Source organism: Octopus bimaculoides, chromosome 26 (assembly GCF_046866305.1).
Source record: "Octopus bimaculoides isolate indiv1 chromosome 26, ASM4686630v1, whole genome shotgun sequence".
In the NCBI taxonomy this organism is placed as follows: domain Eukaryota; kingdom Metazoa; phylum Mollusca; class Cephalopoda; order Octopoda; family Octopodidae; genus Octopus; species Octopus bimaculoides.
In genome coordinates, this window is record NC_142953.1 from 710,397 (window position 1) to 731,458 (window position 21,062).

Genomic DNA, 21,062 nt, shown 5'->3' on the forward strand with positions numbered 1-21,062 from the left:
TAAAGTTAAATATATCACATTAACTTTCTTCGTCCGAAACAGTTTAATGTCAAAGAAAATTACCGAATAACATGTCTTTCTCATCTGCTGACTTACTTCCAGTTAAGTGACTTTGATAAAAGAGACCAAGCTCGAGTTTAGTTCACAGGAACTTAACTCTATTTCGCTGAATTTCTGTAACTTCACAGATGCAGGGGAATAAAATGGAGTGTTACCATATTATGTGGAAATATTTTTGTCAATAGAGATCACCAGAAATCTCTACAGGTTCTGGTTATTTACATATTCTTTGTTGGTCCTATTAGATTAAGGTGGGTCAAACGTTTTAGAATATTTTGGTAACTTATTTGTTTTATTCAACAAGTTTCAACAAAAGCAGCCTAACATTCAAAGAAGAGGCCATTGTGTTGCACCATCTGAAGTCACTTTCTGCCAGTTCTTTGATTCCAAGATGATACCAGTTTTTGTCCTTCGAAAGACAAGAACTCCTTCACTTCTACCTCTTCTCGGTTGGTGAAGCACTGTGAGTGCAGGAAGTGAGCCATGGATTGGAACAAGTAATAATCCGAGAGAGCTAGGTCTGGACTATATGCTGGGCAAGACATCAGCTTGATTCCCACAAGTTTCTGAACTTTATTCCAATATAAGGCCTTGCATTGTCATGCTAAAGAAGATCTCGCTTTCTATTCACCAATGCTGGGTATTTTTGCTTCACAGTGGCAAACACCTAGTCCAGCTGACTGGGGTACAGGTTGACATCAATGACTGGGGTACAGGTTGACATCAATGACTGGGGTACAGGTTGACATCAATGACTGGACTGCCCAGAACAAAGTCACAGTGAATTATTCCCTTATAATTCTACCAGATGCAGAGCATCCCCTTGCATTCAAAACATTCGGGTTTGGCAATAGATTCTGGGAGCTGGCTCTTGCTTAACCACTGCTAAGGCACGTTAGAATTGTGGAACAATATCTCCCTTGGAATTTACCTGTGCCAATCCATAGCTCACTTCCCACACTCATGACACGTCATCAACAAAGAAGAGGGGGGAGCTTCAATTAAGGAGTTTTTCACTTGGAAGATACAAGAACTAGTATCAGCATGGGATCGAAGAACTGGCAGAAAGGGGTCTTCAGACAGTGCAACACAATGGCCTCTTCTTTGAATTCTTGGCTCCTTCTGTTGTAACTTGACAAATAAAGCAAATAACTTAGCGAAATATTGCCAAACTTTTGATTCAACTCAATAAAACTGTACACACACTTGTAGTCCAAGGTAGACAAGATATCTGCAACCAGGCAGTTAGACAATGAGAGACATTAACACATTCCTGAAATTGAATTCCTTATTGGAATCAAACCAAATTGAAAACATGTGTATCCAAAGGAGATTCAAAGAGAGAGACATACAGACAGACAAAAAAGAAGAAAGCAATTGAGAGAAAATCAAATTCTAGGTACAAACACAGATGAGTGTGTTTACATCAGACAACAATTTTAATTAAGTTTGTGGCACAGCAATTCAGTTTGAAATTGTGTATGCAATTCTCATTGGATACAATCGTGAAATAAAGGGAATCTATGGAAGATCAAACGAGAAGCAACCAGCAAAATCTATGTTTATATATATATATATATATATATATATCATCATCATCATCATTTAACAGCCTTTGTCCTTGCTAGCATGGGTTTGACCAGGTTTGACCAGGGCTGGCAAGCAGGAAGACTGCCCCAGACCCCAGTCTGATTTGGCATGGTTTTCTACAGCTGGATGCCCTTCCTAACACCAATCACTTTACAGAGTGTAATGGGTGCTTTTACACGCCAATATATGTGTGTGTATGTGTTTGTGTGTGTGTGTAAATAACAAATAAAAGACAGAAGATGGAATATACGAGAATATATTATTAATCACAACAATTGTCTCAACCAAGCCAACATTAACCCTATAGCATTCAGATTACTCAAATGATAATGCTTATTTATTCAGATTGCTTTGAATTAATTATGGATTATCTCATAGCTTTGAGAGTTCAATGATGTGGCTGATTATCTTTAGAAACACAATGTAGAATAGGTGTAAGAGGCTGGAACTGGCTGGTTTGAATAAAAAAACAGGCTGGATGTGACCAGTCAAAATGTTACAGGGTTAAAGTGATTACACTTCCAAACTAGAAATTATCTGCTAAGTATCCATGTACACATAAACACATACACACCTATGCAGGCACACACACACACACACACACACACACACACACACACACACACACACACACACACACACACACACATGTACATAATAAACAGATAAACAGATGCAAACATAAACACAAATATTACATGCAAATTGTTTGTAAAACTGATTCTCAAGACATTCATAAGTCCATTGAAGTAAACATTTTCACCCACAAAGTTTTAGATTGTGTTTTTTTTTGTTTTGTTTTTTTTGTTGGTTTCAACACAGAACAAAAACAATATTATTTTAAAGAAAAACAGCATAAGCAAAAAAAAAACAACCTGAAGTAAAAACGAAGAACAATGGAACATAAAGTTGCAAAAAGACTTAGGTAAATTGGTACATACCAGGAAAAGGAGTTATTTTCCAAAATGATTGAAATTCCTTAGGATACTAATGCAATGTTCTAACAAGTTTTCATGGGAGTGTGAAGAAAGGGAGGAGAAGCGAGGGAAAGATAGGGGGGAAGGTAGATGTACAAATGGAAAGAGACTCCGAAATATAATTTTGTTTTTTGTTTTTCTTTTTTTTTTCTCTTTCTAACTCCAGCATGAAAAAATGTTTGGTGCATGGGGGAACTGCTTGAGAACTTATGAATTTTTCAACGCCTTTTAGCAAACAGTCTAGTAATTAGACAATAATTAGCTATTTGTTAGGATCTCCGTCACTGTTTCAATCAGGTTACATTCTCTGACACCGGCGCTACCAACAACGCCAGCATTGCTAAAGAGCAATCTAGCAATTTAGCAAGTTTCCTTCGCCTCCAACAAATGTCAACTTAGCTAAGCTGATCATCAAGCTTTGAGAAAAATGAGTAATAACAGAGAATAAAACAAAATCAACTTATAAAATAAGTAACATAACAACAGTTTAGTATTATCATTATTATTATTATCATTATTATTCTTATTATTATCACCACTGATTTTATTATTTTTTTAGGTTTAACAGGAACAATTACAAAGGGACAATGGCATCGAGTAGATAGCCACAGGAATACTTTTTCTTAATATCATTTCTTCATGGTAGTTCCTCTTCCCTCTTTTCTTTTGTGTGTACATAGATGCACACACACGCACGCACACATGCACATATATGCATGTATGCATATATTAAGTATATATATATATATGTTAACCCTTTTGATACCAACCTACCTGGGCCCACCTACGGTTCTGTGTCACAAACTTCCTGTTTTAACCTTTTAAAATTTTAAACTGACCATATCTGGCCCAAATATCGTTCCTGTTTTATGGTTGAAACTGACCAGATCTGGCCTCTCACACCTACCCTACAATGTCATCCTAAACTATGACACCATCAAAATTTCAAAGCTTCAAGATTAATCCAATCCAATTTGATTGCATAAGCATTAGATTTGACAGAATAATCCAAATGCTTAAACAGGTTAAAGTAATCTTAATTAAAACCTTTCATTAAAATTTCAGGTTAATTTATATTCCAAACGCCAGATTAATAACAACAAAAACATCATTTTACTGAATTCTTTGTTATTTTCAAAATTAATTGGAACAGAAATATGGTAAGAAAAGGGTTGATGGCATAACCAGAAGAGGTAGAATGGTGGCTCTTTTAAGAAGATCCCAAAGACTGAAGGAAGCAAGTTATACCCAACACACAGATCTGCTTCAAATGCTTTCAAAACAGTTTATCCCCATGAAGGGCCAAGTGATGGTATTGGTTCCTGTAAGGGTCAAGTGACAGTATTCAACCCTGTGATGGATTAAGTCCATCCCTCACAAGTAGAAATTGTTCCTCTGAGACAAGTTTCCTAAGACTTTGGTTGACCAATATAACAGAAGACACTTGTCCCAAAATGCTGCAAGATAGAACTGAACCGAACACCACACAGTTACAAAGTGAATATTTTAACCACTCAGCCACATCGGTTGAGGATTTAGCAAAAGAGCTCAGAACAAACAAGAAAAAATTCTGGAACCAACATGGAAGAAAGTATCAAATTAGAAACAAAAACAAAAAAATCACTGAAAATGTTTTGTAGAGATTTAGCGCCGAAACAGTCATGAAATATCAAGAGTTGGTGCTTACACATTTAGCAAACTAGGTGATTGGTTGGGGTACTAAAATATTCATGGAATATCCAGCCAAACTAGGGGATCATCCGGGGGGGGGGGCTAAAATCAGAAACTCTGCAAATAACTTAGACAAAATTTTATAATCCATTTGAAAATGTGAAAATGTGGTGAGGTCATTCCTGGAGCAAAGAAAGATGGAGGAGAGGAGGCTGGTGTCATGTAACGACCTGTCATCGTTATCTGACATGAAATATTTCAAATTTTGCCTAGTAACATACATGATGACAATGAAACTATAAATTCCTTCATGATATGTAAATAAAAAATTTTCAGTTTCATTTTTTTAATTGATGTAATGAGGGGGGATGGGTGAAGGAGGATGTTTTGGAAAAATATTGGTGAAGGAGGCACTCATTGTAGGGAGAAGGGGAGGGTGAATGGGTAAACACTGCAGAGGCTGCATATTGTGGGACTGGAAGAAGGGGGAGGATACTGTTGAGTTGGGGCTCATGTATAATCTTACAAGTTTAATATATAAATATATAAACATATATATATATATATATATATATATATATATATATATAGGGTTGTATATATAATATGTATATATGTACAATTTATTGTGTACATATGGAGTTATATAAGCATGAGGAAATAGAAGGATGAACAGTTGGTTTGTTTCTGTTGCTAAGAAGCTGACAGAGGACGAAGATGAGGCAAATGCTTAAGAATTGAATACAGTAGGAATATGGAAGAAGATATGTGGCAAGTGTGTTTATCATTTGCGAAACAAGTGCAATTGGCCAAGGGTCAGATTGCAGTTGCGAAAGAGGATTCTGTTGTTATTTAACAATTCAACATGATTTATTGACCTAGCCACCCACTAGAATTACCGATGATGGTAGTGGAAGGCTGCTTAGTAAATTGGTTGTGCCAGACAGAAACTCATTTACATAATGGTACAAGGTTGACAATTCAGACAATAATTACTTCAGAATCAATACAAAATGAGCAATGAATAAACGTATATATATATATATATATATATATATATATATATATATACACACTTTAATATTATGGAAACCATACAGTATGACTTATATATATATATATATATATATATACGATATATACGCACACACACACATATATACACATATGATTATATGTATTTAATAGTATGATACCAATTCACATGAATTATGAAAAAGAGAGAAAGAGATAGTTTTTATCTCTTTGTATTTAATCTCACAATAAAATTAAGTGCAAAAGTATAAGGATATGAGTATGTTTCCTCTGCATGTCCGCATATAGATTACAACGTAACACAACACTGGCACAGCACAACATGCCAAACGTTCAGGCTGGAATTGAAGTGGTTCCCATCCTTATCTTTATCATTCGACTTCCGAGTGAAGAGTCACAAAAGTGAAATTATACTTGAAGTGGGTTTAATAGTTTTTGGATGTTATTTTTTGATGGTGAGAATGGTTATTCCAGGATGTGCTTGTTTCTGTTCCAATACGTGGTTGCAGATCACGTAGAACTTGCAAGACAGATATAACAATTTAGAATGCTTCAGCCTGGCCATAGATATTGTTAGGTGTTGCCTAAAAATGGTAATATATTCACAACAGATTCATTTTTAAGATTGATGATATTATAATGAGTTGTCAGAAAAGGTTAGAAGATGGGACAGAAAGCAGACATATAAGAGAGACAGCAATGACAGCAAGAAGTACATGTAGAGTACGCATAGGATAAAACAGAAAACATGAACAGGTATGGATGTGTGGTAAGATGTTTGATTCCCAAACACATGGTTCCGGGTTCAATCTCACTGCATGGAAACTAGAGCATTTCATCCATCTTTACATTCTGAGTTCAAATTCTGCCAGGGTCAACTTCGCCTCTTATCCTTTTGGGCTTGATAAAGTAAGTACCACTTGATTATTGGGGTCGATGTAATCGACTATCCCCTCCCCCAAAATTGCTGGCCTTGTGCCTAAATTTGAAACCAATATTTTAATTGCAGGTGAATGACCTTTCTATCAAGATGACCATTTGTTTGTTTCATTTCTATGTCATAATCCCTCAATAATAATGCCACTGGTTACCCATTTCCACCAGATCAATCACTATTTCACTACATTACTAATGGTAACACTGACAAGGGAGCGCCTAAAAATTTGTGCAGAACAATTATCATGAAGGACTTTGTTTCATAAGTATTGGCTTTTTTGATTTTCTCAAGGATGTTGCCAATATATGTCAGCCAAAAACATACACTTCCATACACATGTAGACACACATACACATACATACACAAAAGGGCTTCAATACAGTTTCTATCCATCAACTTCTACTCCTGTCTCATCCATTGAATGAATTGATCCAAGTTCCATTTTCCCCGGTTCCAACAGCTACCCCTACCCTAGAACACATCTATTTTAGCACATAGATAGCATTCTTAACATTTCTCCATGAAGCCAGTACCTAAAAGCGTGGAGACTTTGGTAACATTCCTGTAACTATTCATGTCAAAACAAACTATTTCCCAGTAAACCATCTTGGCAATCTCAGATGTTAATCATTAACTGTTATTGCTGTTAGTCACAGAAGTAAGTTAGGTGCACAGAGAAAGTTCGTTAACCGAGGTCTTCTCACACTTCTCTCATCACACACAGACAATAGGTGCAGGCATGGATGTGTGGTGAGAAGCTCGTTTCCTAACCGCATGGTTCTGGGTTCAGTCCCACTACATGGCATCTTGGGCAAGTATCTTTCTACAATAGCCTCACCTTAGGGGACCAATTGTTTAGGGTAGGGACCAAGAACAGGGCCCAACTCAGAAGTAAGAATAATCCCTCCAAAGAGATTTCACATGGTCTCTGTCCACAAAACCTAGTCCATCACCTAGTCTAGAACCATTCCCTCGATCATGGGTGCTTTATTACAGCCTGCTCTGTGGTAGATATTCCAGTCAGGGACCTAGCCTAAGGATAACTTTTCCTTCCACCCCCAACCCAGTCTTGGAGCCCCTGGATCAGAGAAAAGCAGGTTACAAATACTGGTCTTTCTTCTCAAACTATGTCAGTAAAAATTTTTTTAAAAACTGATGCCTTACCAAATACTGGGTTTTTGGGTTGCCTTGTCCTATATTTCATTCAATTAATCTGGCCTGTCAGCCGACCCAGCATGCCACGATGTCACATTAGTCACTTATTTAAGTCACAGACAGTAATAGAGGGGAAAGTGTTATTCCTGCTGATTGCCGTGGAAGCACGGATTGTCGGATTGTCGACCAATTTCAAAAAGACTGCAGAAGCATGAGAGAGAGAGAGGGGGAGGGAGGGAGGAAATTTTAAAGGTCACAAGTTAAACAGGTTTATGGTGGTGGCAGAAGAGAATTAAGAGCAAAGTTTATTGCCAGATGTACTTTGGGTGGTTGTTGTCATTGTTGTTGTTGTTATCATTAGCTTCCTCAAGGTTGGTTGTGATTGAGCAGAACTTATGACCAAAGGCCTTCCAAATGTGACCATTCCATTGTTTTCCAAGACATGAAATTCCAGGGCCACATTCTGTCATGTGTTTTGCCCTTTCCTTTCCTATGATGGTAGGGAGTGATTTGGCTGCTATTTCTAGCAGGTTGCAGCAACTGTATTTCACAAATAAAACTTAACCCAATGTTGTTTTTACGTGAATTGCTCTCCCATTATCGCCCCACTTTTCTTCAATGTCCCCTTGGAACTTTCCACTGTCCCCAGGGGGGCAATGCTGCTCACTTTGGGAACCACTGATGTAGAGCAATGTTTCTCAACTCTTTTTTTTTTACCTAGAGACCATAAAAAAGATGGTTGGATAAGATCCATTGTCTCAGTTGGTCATACCTGGGAATCCAACCAGAAAGTCTGATTGCTTTTGATAGCCCTCTACAGAGATAGGGTCTATTTATTTTTTACAGATTTGGCAGTTTTCTCTTTTGCTCTCAGTTACTTGGTACACGCTGCAACCACCTGTGTTAGAAATTTGTGGGGTTTCAAAATTATATTTTAGTGCTGGTGGCACATAAAAAGCACTATTTGAGCATGGTTGATGCCAGTGCTGCCTGACTGGCTCCCCACGCCAGTGACACATAAAATGCACCATTCATGAGTGACCAATGCCAGTGCCGTTTGACTGGCACCCGTACCAGTGGCATGTAAAAGGCACCCACTACATTCTCAGAGTGGTTGGCGTTAAGAAGGGCATCGAGCTGTAGAAACCGTGGCAGATCAGATTGGAGCCTGGTGCAGCCTCCCAGCTTGCCAGATCTCAGTCAAACCGTCCAACCCATGCCAGCATGGAAAGTGGACGTTAAATGATGATGACGATGACGATGATGATGATGATAAACAGGTTCATTTCCTCATACCTAAAGATCTTGCTCAGTTAAGTGGCATTAAAATGTACCCATCACCAAAGGTGCATGTGCACGTGTGCGCATGCGTGTGTGTGTGTGTGTGTACAAGTATTTGTGTTGTACTCAGTTGTACTCTGATCAGCATTAATGCATTTGTCCTTTAATATATCTTCAGTGTTTATGATTCTGTTGGCATAATGCGATGAAGTAGAAGCATTCCATATCTGCTTCCACAACAGAAGATACTCGAAACAGATCTGCCAGACAGCATCACCAAAGAGAGGGGGGAGGGCTTCTACCCAGCACCAAAAACGACACCGAAATTCAAAGAACAAACCTATCGTACGACAAGAAAAGTAAACATTCACAATGAGATTTGAGGTTAATAAGGATATAAGATAATACATGTGCGTGTAGGGGGTGGGAGATACTACCCCCCACTACTCCATCCTTTGCCAAACAGGATGCTACTGTGTACACAGCTAATATGGAAGCCAGCAAAATGAGAAATGGAATATAAATTAATGAATGTGTGTGTGTGTGTGTGTGTGTGTGTGTTTGTGTGTGTGTACACGTTATTTTTGAAACTGAAAAAAATGTCTCCAGAAATTAATCCTCATAAGTTTCAAGTTTCATATAACACATACACGCGCGCGTATGCATGCAAGCGTGTATGTATATATGGAATATACAGACAGATAAAAAAAAACGAAAATATTCGTGCGTGTGCATGTGTGTGTGTGTGTGTGTGTGTGTGTGTGTATTTATATATATTTTCACTGTGTACTTCTAACTGAATCTTGTTGCTTCTTTTCTGTTTTTCATATTTGATTTGCCTCCACACACACACGTACACACACACACATATACAATGGGTTTCTTTCAGTTTCCATCTGCCAAATTTACTCACAAGGCTTTGGTTGGCCTGAAGATATAGTAAAAGACACTTGCCCAAGGTGTCACGTGGTGGGACTGAACCTGGAACCATGTGGTTGGGAAGCTCCTGCACTTATGCATATATATACATGTAACATTACTATATGTTACATCACATAACACACACACAAAGCACACTATTTTATATATATATATATATATATATATATATATATACACACACACATATATACATACATAACATAGTGTGTTTTGTATGTGTGTACGTGTTTGCTACCATAATTATATACATCTGAAATTAACCATTATACTCAATATGTGCCTATATATCTAGTTACCGAATGCTTCATCGAGACTTGCTGCTAACACAGTATGAAACACCAGTCAGACCGACAAACTGAAGGCATGATTGGTGTTTGGATGAAGTCTCTGTGTGTGTGTATATATTTAGTTCATGCCAGCAATTGTAACCCTTTAGTGGCCCCACTTCTAATGAAATACACTCACTGTATGCTTCAATTAAGTTTGTAAATTATTTGCAAATTAAGCAGGATTTAGTAAAATAACTTTGCTGTTGTAAAGCCGTTATTAAGTTGTTTATATGAAATTTATAATGGAAATTTAAATTCAATTATAAGCCCTTAAAAAAATAAAAGGCTTTCTGCTCTAAAACCAGACACAGTCTCATGTGTGTTGACACCAAGACAACTTAGAATCGTCAAGAGAGGAGTCTAGAAGATATACATCAATTTAGATATAACACGAAAGCATTAAATTCTCGGCCCTGGGTGGATGAAAGGCAAAATCGACCATTATGGAATTTGAACTCAGAGCACAGAGGGCCAGAATAATCACCACAAGGTATTTTGTGCAATGCCCTGACAACTGCTACCATATTACAGTGTCTGACAAGCAAAACAACATGATGGCCACGAATGGAGTGTCTATAGATCCCAGTCTCCACAGACAGGGTCAACTAAGAACAACAACAACAACACCATGATCCTAAGGAGAAATATTAATAGGTCAGTTTTGCCATTTTCTAATTAGATCTAATTACTGTTTTAATTGACACAGATTCTTCTCAGACAAATGGAACTAATCATCCGCTACTTAATTAAGAACACTAATGATGTAATCTTTCATGAATACCAAAGCAGTTCTCACATTGGCATAAAGATACAGATGGAAAAGGGGGAGTTAGGGGTAAGTCAGTTTATTCAGCCTCATTTCATGCCTGGTGCTTGTTTAATCCACCTTCAAGGGATGACAAACTAAAATTGGTAACAATAGGATCAGAACTCAGTAGCCTGTAGTCTTTGATTGTGTTACACCTCAGCAGTGGAATTCGGTCAATGGAAACTGTGCAGAAGACTTTCTTCTACATAGCTTTGTATGTGTGTGTGTATGCATGTATTGTGTGTACTATTGTACGTGGGTACTGTTTTGTGTGTGCTTGTGTGAGTACTGTTATGTTTGTATGTATGTATATATACTGGTGTGTTTGTATATACTCTTATGTGTATGTGTATGTTTGTGTGTGTGAGTGTGTACTGCTATGTATGTGTGTACACTGCCATGTGTATATGTATAATACCATTACGTTGAGTTACATTCCATAATACAAAAAATAAAAAAGGCAAAACTCGGTTAGCTGATCAATAAAGATCAATAGAAATTGATAAACTATGTACCAGCTTGGAATGAGTACTGGGGCCAATATGACCGACAAACACAAGAAAAACAAACAACAAACTCTTCAAAACGATAGCCCAGCATGGCCAGAATTGAATGCATTGCTTATTTATTTCCATTGTTTTGAATTAATCATGGATTATCTCATGGTTTTGAGATTTCAATGACATGATTATTTTACTTTTTAGAATGACATTGTGAGGTAGGGGTAAGAGGCTGGATCTGGCTGGTTTGAACATAAAATGGGTAGAATATTTGTGCTGAATACTGCTGGTTTAAATGCCAAATGGTTAAAGTAGCCAAACTCAGTGTGTATCACAGCTCTCAGGGCTTCAAGTCATCACTGGTACTAACAATATAGGTTACACCTTACTGAAGAGGTGTAATAATGCTGAAACATGTCTGGAGCTGTTACTATATGCCATAAACTTCCTACAGCAATGTCTACAACGAAGCTTAATTAAGTTTGATTAAAACTCTTAGGTTGTCTCCCCTGCCTTTCTTGACCAGAATTGATGATTAAGCCAACAAAAGAGCATGTGTGCGTGTGTGTGTGGCCTGTGGATGTGCTAGAAACAGCAGTCAAATTTCCCTCAACTCACATCCTACCATCTTAGAAGACATTGGATAACACTACTGGGTTACCTGTACACAGGAAAACAACAGGGTGGTCACAAATGGAGCGTCTTTGACCACAGGCCTGCTCTATCAGGCTCAACTTGGTGCAAACTGACAACATCAAGATAACAAATCTATCTCCTCAACACAAGTGTAATATCAATTAACTAATTAATTATTTAATTAATTAATTCGAAATCTCTCCTTCATTCCATTAAGTATATTGGTATCCACTTTACCAAAGTCTAACACTAGTCACAAAAAAAGGACAAACCTAGAAGTACAAGAGAAAGTTACTAGACTTTGTGTCTCTTGAAATCACTTTGATTAACAATAAAGCAATTTGGTGCCAGCCAGATGTTAGCAGTCAATGAGATCATCCACTAGCAAATGTGATGATGTCACCAATAGACTACTTCTGTTGCTAATATTACTAATACACATATACAGGTGCAGGAGTGGTTGTGTAGTAAGAAGCTTACTTCCCATCAACATGGTTCTGGGCTCAGTCCCACCATGTGGCACCTTGGACAAGTGTCTTCTACTTGGGCTGACCAAAACCTCATGAGTGGATGTGGTAGACGGAAACTGGAAGGCACCAGTTGTATATCTATCCATCTTCTACTTGTTTTATGTTCAAACTGACCAGATCCTGCCTCTCCTACCTACCCTACAATGTCATTCTAAAAATAAACAATCCCATCACAGAAATATCTACCTCCACGAATTTCATGTGGCCCATGCCAACATGGTAAAGTGGACCTTAGAGGTGGTGATGATGATGATGATGATGACGATAGTTGTACTCAGTTAGTGCTGACCTACACCAGACAACAACAACAACAACACTTTAGAATGTTTAACAACAACAGTATCAAGAGGAATTCCTAATAATCTTTCCATTTAGATGTGTTGCTGGGGGATAAGCTCACCATATCAAATTCCATAACCTAAATATTAGTAAGCTACATTCTCCTAAATTAGGGGAATCAAGAGACGGTTGTTTTTAATAAATGGTCTCATTTCATGCCACATTTTGCAAAATTAAACTTCTTTTTTTCTCTTTTCTTTTCCTCAGCCTGGCTCTAAATTTCTTCTTACAATTTGAATCGTATTCTGACAAGACGTGTCCCAATCTAAAGAAAGATCTGAAAACCTTAGAGATACCCTACAATCTAGATGTATTGCAAGAGTCAGCATTACTTGGAACTGCACGCATATTGTGTAAAGTGCTGTCTGTCTGAGGTCCTTGTTGTGGCTTGACAAACAGTACAAACCCCCGGTAGAAACAATATTTTCAATCAACAACCTCATGATATTGTATACTGTGTGATGTCTATAATAATGATAATATATGTATATATATATTACGTATATATATATATATATATATATATATATATATATATATATATATATATATATATACACATGCATGCATCTGTGTGTGTGTATGCTGGTATTACAGGCAGCATGAGGTTGCATCCTTTTATGCCAAAAAAGGTGACTTTACCATTCAATAGAGATCAATAAGATAAGAATCAACTGAGGTTGATATGTTTTGACTAAAACCATCAAAGGTATGGCTCCAGCATGGCTGCAATCCAATAAATGAAACAAGAGAAAATTAAAGAACATACATAAAATAGCATTAAAAAATTAAACAATGAATAGTTACCGGTCAACATGGACACAGACAAAAATGATCCCCAATAGGTTAGGCTGTCACCAAAGTCATCACTATTATTATTCTTATTATTAATGATACTCCATTTGTTATTAATTTTATGGCAATTTGTAACACAGCAGAAACAGTCAAACAATGACTTCTTCCATTTACTTTGTGGTGACTTTGATATCTTCTTTCTTCTTCTCTCCATTTTACATCTAAATTCCCTTCCAAATTGGCACCACACATATATATATATATCGTTTCCAAATGTCCCTGTCTTTAAACCTATGTCTGTTTTGCTGTCACATTAATAAGATTCCAAAGGCTGCGTCTTCACCCAGTTCCTTTCTTCTGGTGATTGTTACAAAACACTAAACAGTGGCTCAATCAACCGACCGACCGACCGACCGACCGACTGACCCTTCTATAGACTGACTTATTGAAGAAGTTATTAACTTTTACCAACGCTGACTCTCTACCAAATAACAAACTCCCTCCTCCTCAGCCTGCAGCGCCACCTGTTGTTTAGCTTTGGTATAGAGTGTCAATGAATATTCATTGAAAGAAAAAACAAAAATCAATTTCTAAAAAGAGACTTTATAATCAATAAATGTCACATGATCCACATTGAAACCAACAAGATTCGGGTGAATATTTTAAGAAATTTCTATAGATTCCACATGATTTGGGCTATAAAAATTAGTCAGAAAAATCATTATTTTTTTTTTATTTTCATTTTTATAAAGAGTTGCCTTTTTGGTATTGATTGCCAATGCAGAACATTTGTAGAAATTGAAATAACTAAACTTTACTTACAACTATATTTAGTTAAATAATACACCAAAAAGTTTTTTAAATAATAGTTAACACATGTTTCCTTGGGTTAGCATGAGAAATTTCCAAACCAAACCAACCAACAAGCACAGGGCCAGCAGTAGGACATTCAGCAAGCTAGACCAGCCCTTCAATGTGTACCCAACTTCTCTCAGCCCTTCAGTATGTACCCAAATTCTCTCAGCCCTTCAGTATGTACCCAACTTCTCTCAGCCTTTTAATATGTATCTCACACCAGGCAAAATGCTCAGCAGTGTGTCGCCCCTGCCTTCATGCTCCGAGTTCAAATTCTGCTGAGGTTGAACTTAGCCTTTTGTCCCTTCAAGATCGATAAAGTAAGCACCAGTTAAACGCTGGGGTCAATGTAACTGACTTAACTACTCCTGGATATGAGTATGAAAAAAAACCCTGCACCCCTCTGCCGAACCATGTCAAGCCAGAGTGGTAGAGTAAGCTCATCAAACCAATATGATCTCAGGATGAAATTCGTGACCTCCACCTCAGACTGTAATTCATGAAGAGAGCGTGCTGAGGCCTTTGCTTTACAATAGACTAAACATGGATCTGCCTAGTTTGCCCAGCCCTTAGCACTGGCCCTCGACCAACACAATATTAAGCCAGCAAGGGAACAACAGCTGGTAATAGTTTAATGAGAGAGTACAAAAGTCATGAAATTAATCGCAATTTCTGTTTCACAAACATATTTTTTACTTACTAATTAATTTGTGATTAAGACTTAAACTTTCTCTTTTGGTGCTGGTAAACCTCATGTTTGCAGTTTAATAATTAAGAGGAATCCTGGAGTTACTAGACATATTCAGGTTACATTTCACTTTACATAGGAACCAACATAGCAGTGGTCTGGTTAACAAGTTGGCGTCGCAACCACATGGTTGATGACGGAAGGAAGTTTTTGCTTGTTTCACTGGCCGTGTTTAATTTCAGGAAATGTGATGCACCCAAGCATGTGCACAACCATGCACACACACACACACATTATAAGGAATGGAAGCACTTCAACAAACAAGAGCAACAGAATAAGTACCAGGCTTTAGAAAATAAAGCAACTAAAAATTATTCAAGGTGGTGCCCCAGCATGGCCGCAGTCTTGCAACTGAAACAAGTGAGAGGATAAAAGAATGCTCCGCCCATTACTAAGAGCATTAATCAATAATACACACCAAGTTTTGCTTCAATTTAATATTTCTTCATCGCATTCAAACAAAACATTTCATAAACACAAACAATCCAGACATATTTTCACGAGACTTATTTTTGATTTTTTTGTCATGAGAATCTTCAACATACGCCAGAATATACAACAGATATTAATCTAAAGGCTTTGAAAAATTCCAACAGAACATAAATTCTTTTCTTTCCAAGCATGGCATACTACAGCTGCCAGACAAATACAACCTGCTCGTTTACTATTCACAATATACCAGCTTTAATTAATCTGCAGAACAATAATAATATAACAAACCAAACACATTGAAGCCATAAACACTAACAATAAACTACTAAAATAGTCAGGCGGAGTTTTCATATCGAAGCACGCCATAAAACTGGCAGTAAATTTCGTTTTCTTTTCTCATTACTTTCAAAAATTTCTTTAGATTTGTATATTTTCAACATGATAATTATTATTTCAATGGACTTTTTTTTTCAAAATTTCAATTTTTAAAATTTTACCACACCCTTTGATTTTTGAGTTTCAAAAAAAAATTTTTTTTTTTATTTTATTGTATTTTTTTTTTTTTTTGATGTGTATATTTGGCAAATGGAGGCAAAGTAATTTTGCAGAAAAAATCTTTTTTAATTTCAAAATAATTTTCATAATTGAAAATTTGAAAAAAAATTACATATAATTTTGTTCATCCACAAATTACAGCAACTTCTTTCATTTAGTGTGTGTGTGTGTGTGTGTAAAGATGACGGCATTGCATTTTATTTTACATACAAATTATTGAAAAAAAAATGCCTAAAAAAAGTTTTCTTTTTAAATATACAAACAGAGAAAAAAAAAATCAAGTTAAAAAAAATGAATGAGTTGAGGTGAAATTTTTAAACTAAAATTTTGCAAAAAAACTCCTAATTCTTCAAACTGAAACATATAATTCTGAAGAAATTGTTGCAAAATATGAAAAAGAAACAAATGAGAAAAAGCAAACATCTGGTTGCATGGCTGCGTGCTGCTGCGATCAGAATTCCACCAACACGGAAATTAAGGACTCACTTGATTAATAACAAATTACTAACCTGCAAGTCTATAGACATGTTACTAATGAGTAAATTAGTGTAAGTAAATTAGTGTAAGTGCATGGCTGAGAGGTTAGGGTATTCAACTCACATTCCTGAGGTTGTGAGTTCAATTTCTGGTGGTGCATTGTGTCTTCAAGCAAGACACTTTATTTCATGTTGCTCCAGTCCACTCAGCTGGTAAAAATGAGTTTTACCTGTAATTTAATTTACCTTGTTTGTTGTCATCATCACAACGTTTCAACTGATGTACTCTCCAGCCTTCATCAGGTGTTCTGCTGGAATTTCAAACCCAACCCTTTATTTGACTAATGGGGTACACTGTTCTCATTCCTAAGGTATGTGGCTGATGTTATTTTTCTGTTATTGTTCAAGTCCCTGTCAGGGATTGAACTTAGAATTCCACCAGGATACCTGATGAAGGCTGGGGAGTACATCATCTGAAACGCAATAACAACAAACAAGGTGAGGACACGTATCCATCCATTATAAATAATGTACAGAATTCCTCATCTCAAAAAATAGAATAGTGTCTGTGTTGCCCCTCCCCCTTACCATTTGGTGTGTTTATATCCCCATAACTTAGTGGTTTGGCAAAAGAGACCAATGGAATAAGCACTAAGGGTTGATTCACTCAACTAAAATCCTTCGAAGTGGTACCCCAGCATGGCCACGATTGGAACAAGTAAAAGAAAGATATTTCAACAAGGATCAACAGAAAGGGACTTCATTAAAGAGTAACCGTAACAAAACTTGACAAGAAAAAGAAACAAGTAAACGACATTCCCCCTTGTACAGAATCCCTCTCACCACCACCACCACCACCAAACTAGACATTAATGATGGAAGCAACATTAACGACGCTACAAAACTCAAATCAACACAAACAAAAGGAAGATGAGTCAGAAACATCAGCCACTCCCTGGCTGATGAATGGAAAAACCATCAGCAAAAAGAAAAAGTGCAACTCTACTGCGATAATGTCATCACAGACAAAGCACCAGTCACCCCCCCCCCCACCCGCCTAATTTAATATGGCAGTAACACATGCTAAAATCAACCATTTTATCTCCAAGATAATACCATAGAGGTCTACAAATGTTGATGGAAGCAGGAACTTTACTGTTCGAAACAGAATCTAAGGAACTCAGAAAGAAATATGGAGGAAAAAACAAAACAAACTTAAAGCAAAAATAAAAAAAATTAAGTCAAGTCTTCACTATAATACACACACACACACACACTTGTTGGTCCTTGGCGACCTTACCAGTGCTGGGGCACCACCTTCAAGAATTTTTAGTTGAATTTGAATTTGAATCAAACTGTTTTGATCCAGACATGTAACTCCCAACAAATTGGTTGAGTGCCATTCTTTTGTTTGTCCACTCACTTGTATATATATATATACACATATATATATATATATATATATATATATATATATATATATATATATATATATATATATATATATATATATACAATGGGCTTCTTTCAGTTTCCATCAACCAAATCCACTCACAAGGCTTTGGTTGGCCCAAGGCTATAGAAGACACCCAAGGTACTGTGTAGTGGGATTGAAACTGGAGCCATGCGATTGGGAAGCAAACTTCTTATTACACAGTCACACTTGTGCTATCTCAAGATTTTCTAAAAGTTTAGCATGTGACTCTCGCTGGTTACTTTGTCTAAAGTAGGACTCTTATTCCTTAGATACCTCATCAGCTTCCTGAAAGACTAAAACACACACACACACACGCACACACACACATGATAGAATCTGACTTTAGGACTGAAGTATAGAAATAAACATATTTATGGAGATGTTAGGTCAACTTCTCTTGACCTCTCAATGATACTATGCCGACCATTCTATGAGAGACAAGTAGAGTGAAGTGTCTTGGCAAAGAGTAATGGAAAGTGATATACAGAAATATAAAGTAGAAATAATAACAAGCTGGAAAGTAATAACGACGAGGAGGAGGGGTAGTTCTCATTATATGATTAATCATTATTTTTTATGCCATTCTCATAAAGTATTTCCACAGATTTCTTAAGTAAACATTATCCCAGACATAGAAACAGAAACAAAAGAGCTTATTACCGTGCACTTTGCTGCACTTTGTTGCACTTCAAACATGGCTGAGACTAATTGTGCTTAAACGAAGCCACATTTACAGCTTCACAACACAAAGATGCAAATCTCTCATAAATCACACTCAATTGTTTTCACTCTTTTGTTCCCATGTTTCTTCAGTTGAAATACACTTGGCTTTCTTTCAGTTCAGTTGGGAGATAATGTGAGAATTTAGTGAAATAACTTTGCTACCATTTTTTTCAACTAGTGTGAGGGGGACAGCTAGCAGAATTGATTGCCAGACAAAATGTTTACCAGCAATTCATCTGTCTTTATGTTCCGGGTTCAATCTCTGTTGAGGCTAACTTTTTGCCTTTTGTCCTTTCGTGGTTAATAAGATAAGTACCAGTTGCATACTGGGGTCACTGCAATCGACTTACCTCCTACCCACAAGTTTGGGCATTGTGTCTTTAGTAGGGATTATTATTATTATTATTATTATTATTATTATTATTATTATTATTGTTATTGAGTTATATACTGGGGTCGATATAATTGTCTAGCCCCCTCTCCCTAAATTTCAGGCCTTGTACCTTTAGTAGAAAGGATTGTTTTCAACTGGTGTTAGGAACATAAATTAACACAAAACTTTGTTGGAAGGCTTTTTAAAATTTGAATAAACAGGAAGTTTGTATCCTAGAAGCAGGGATGGTTTCAGGTGGGTCAGCATCAAAAAGGTTAGAAAATGGATGATGCAAGTGAGAAGAACACACTCCTAAATACCAGCCAAAAAAGAACAAAAAAACCAAACCAAACAAAACAAACAAAAGAGATGGAATCTGAATGGCTGGAATGCTTTTCATCGTAGGCTGCCTGAATGGGGTTGACCTGGGGTCAAACAAAACCAACAGTTAAAGAGAGTGAGAGGGGAAGCCAGAGAATGAGGTGGAAGAGAGAGGGATAGAGAAGGCTGGCAGAGAGGGGAGAGGGAGAGGAAGGGAGAGTGGGGTAGGAGAGATGGGGAAGGAGAGAGAGGGGAGGAAGAGAGAGAGAGAGAGAGAGAGGCATTTAAATAGATTGATGTAATGATAGATGATCAGATTAATGCCTAGCAGACAGACAAACAGCTGGGAGATGGAAGCTGATACAAAATGGGACACACACACACACACACACACAAGCACACACACACACACAAACGGTGAATATATAATGAGTGATTTTATTTCCTTTTTAATCCTTATTACAGTAAATGGTTCCAAATACACACCTACTTACTTAGAGCAAAAATAGATTCTATGCATGTAAGGAGGATTGTTTAAAAGTTTATTTAGTTATCCAGTGATCCTAAGTTCAATCCCATCGTGGCAAATCTTGGGTGAATGTTTTTTACTCTTGACCAGTTTTTTCTCAACCATTCTTCATCTATGGACACCTTACATTCCTATTTTACTCTGCCAAATTCCTCCAAGGTTTTCAATGTTTAAAATATCCTATTATATTTTGTTATCATGAAATACCTGGACTCAAATTAGATTCATGCATACATCCTGGCTCCTGTGTCGGTGGCACATAAAAAGCACCATCCAAAGTTCCAGCCCAGTCTCCCTCTCTCCCTCTCTCTCTCTCTCTCTCTCTCTCTCTCTCTACCAAATTCAGCTTGCAAAGTACAGGGCAACCTAAAGTGCTATGCAGCAGAATTGAACCCAGAACTGTGTGACTACACAGTAAGCTTCTTAATCACGTGCTCAGTACTTGCTTCAATTATTCTGAGCAAGTTCATCATTTGTTATTGGTGTGTGTGTCTATGTATAATCTTTCTCTTTCAATATATGTGTGTGTGTGTGTGTGTGTGTTTGTGTGCGCATATATATATATATATATATATATATATAAAGCAACTTACTTAATGACTCTTATTTAATGGCCAACATTATATAGATATATCAATGAAAAACAAGGAAAATGTTACATATACATGTATGTGTGTGTGTGTGTGTCCATAAATCTCAGTAAGTATAGTAATATGTATGTGTGTGTGTGTGTGTAAGCAAAATAAAAAGTCGAAATATTTTTACTTCTTGCTTATTCAAAAAGATATAAAAGACATCGAAGACATATAAATCCAAACTGTAGATATTACATCTCTCTTTATGAATTCCCTCGTTGGATGGTCTGCGATATTCAGGAGGAGATGTAAGCAATTTTATTGCTGATCTTTCAAATATTTGTCATCTCACAAATATTTCCAATTTATAAAGAAACACATAAAAAAAAAACATCTTTATTGATATTTTGTGA

The 21,062-nt window shown here is 36.8% G+C and overlaps 1 protein-coding gene across 17 annotated transcripts in view; it reads right to left on the reverse strand.

Annotated features, from left to right (window-relative positions):
• LOC106883520 (rap1 GTPase-activating protein 1) overlaps nt 1–21,062 on the reverse strand; it is a 411,187-nt gene that overhangs the window by 296,127 nt on the left and 93,998 nt on the right. For 2 of the 17 annotated variants that reach the window (XM_089342818.1, XM_089342813.1), the window contains exon 1: nt 13,598–14,134. The exons of 13 other annotated variants lie outside the window; for them this stretch is intronic. In XM_089342818.1, coding sequence (XP_089198944.1) covers nt 13,598–13,799 — 202 coding nt within the window. In that variant the 5' untranslated portion in view covers nt 13,800–14,134. Of the gene's footprint in view, nt 1–2,591; nt 3,048–13,597; nt 14,135–21,062 lie in introns of those variants that run through there. 2 more of the 17 variants (XM_089342820.1, XM_089342821.1) reach the window with 2 other exon arrangements.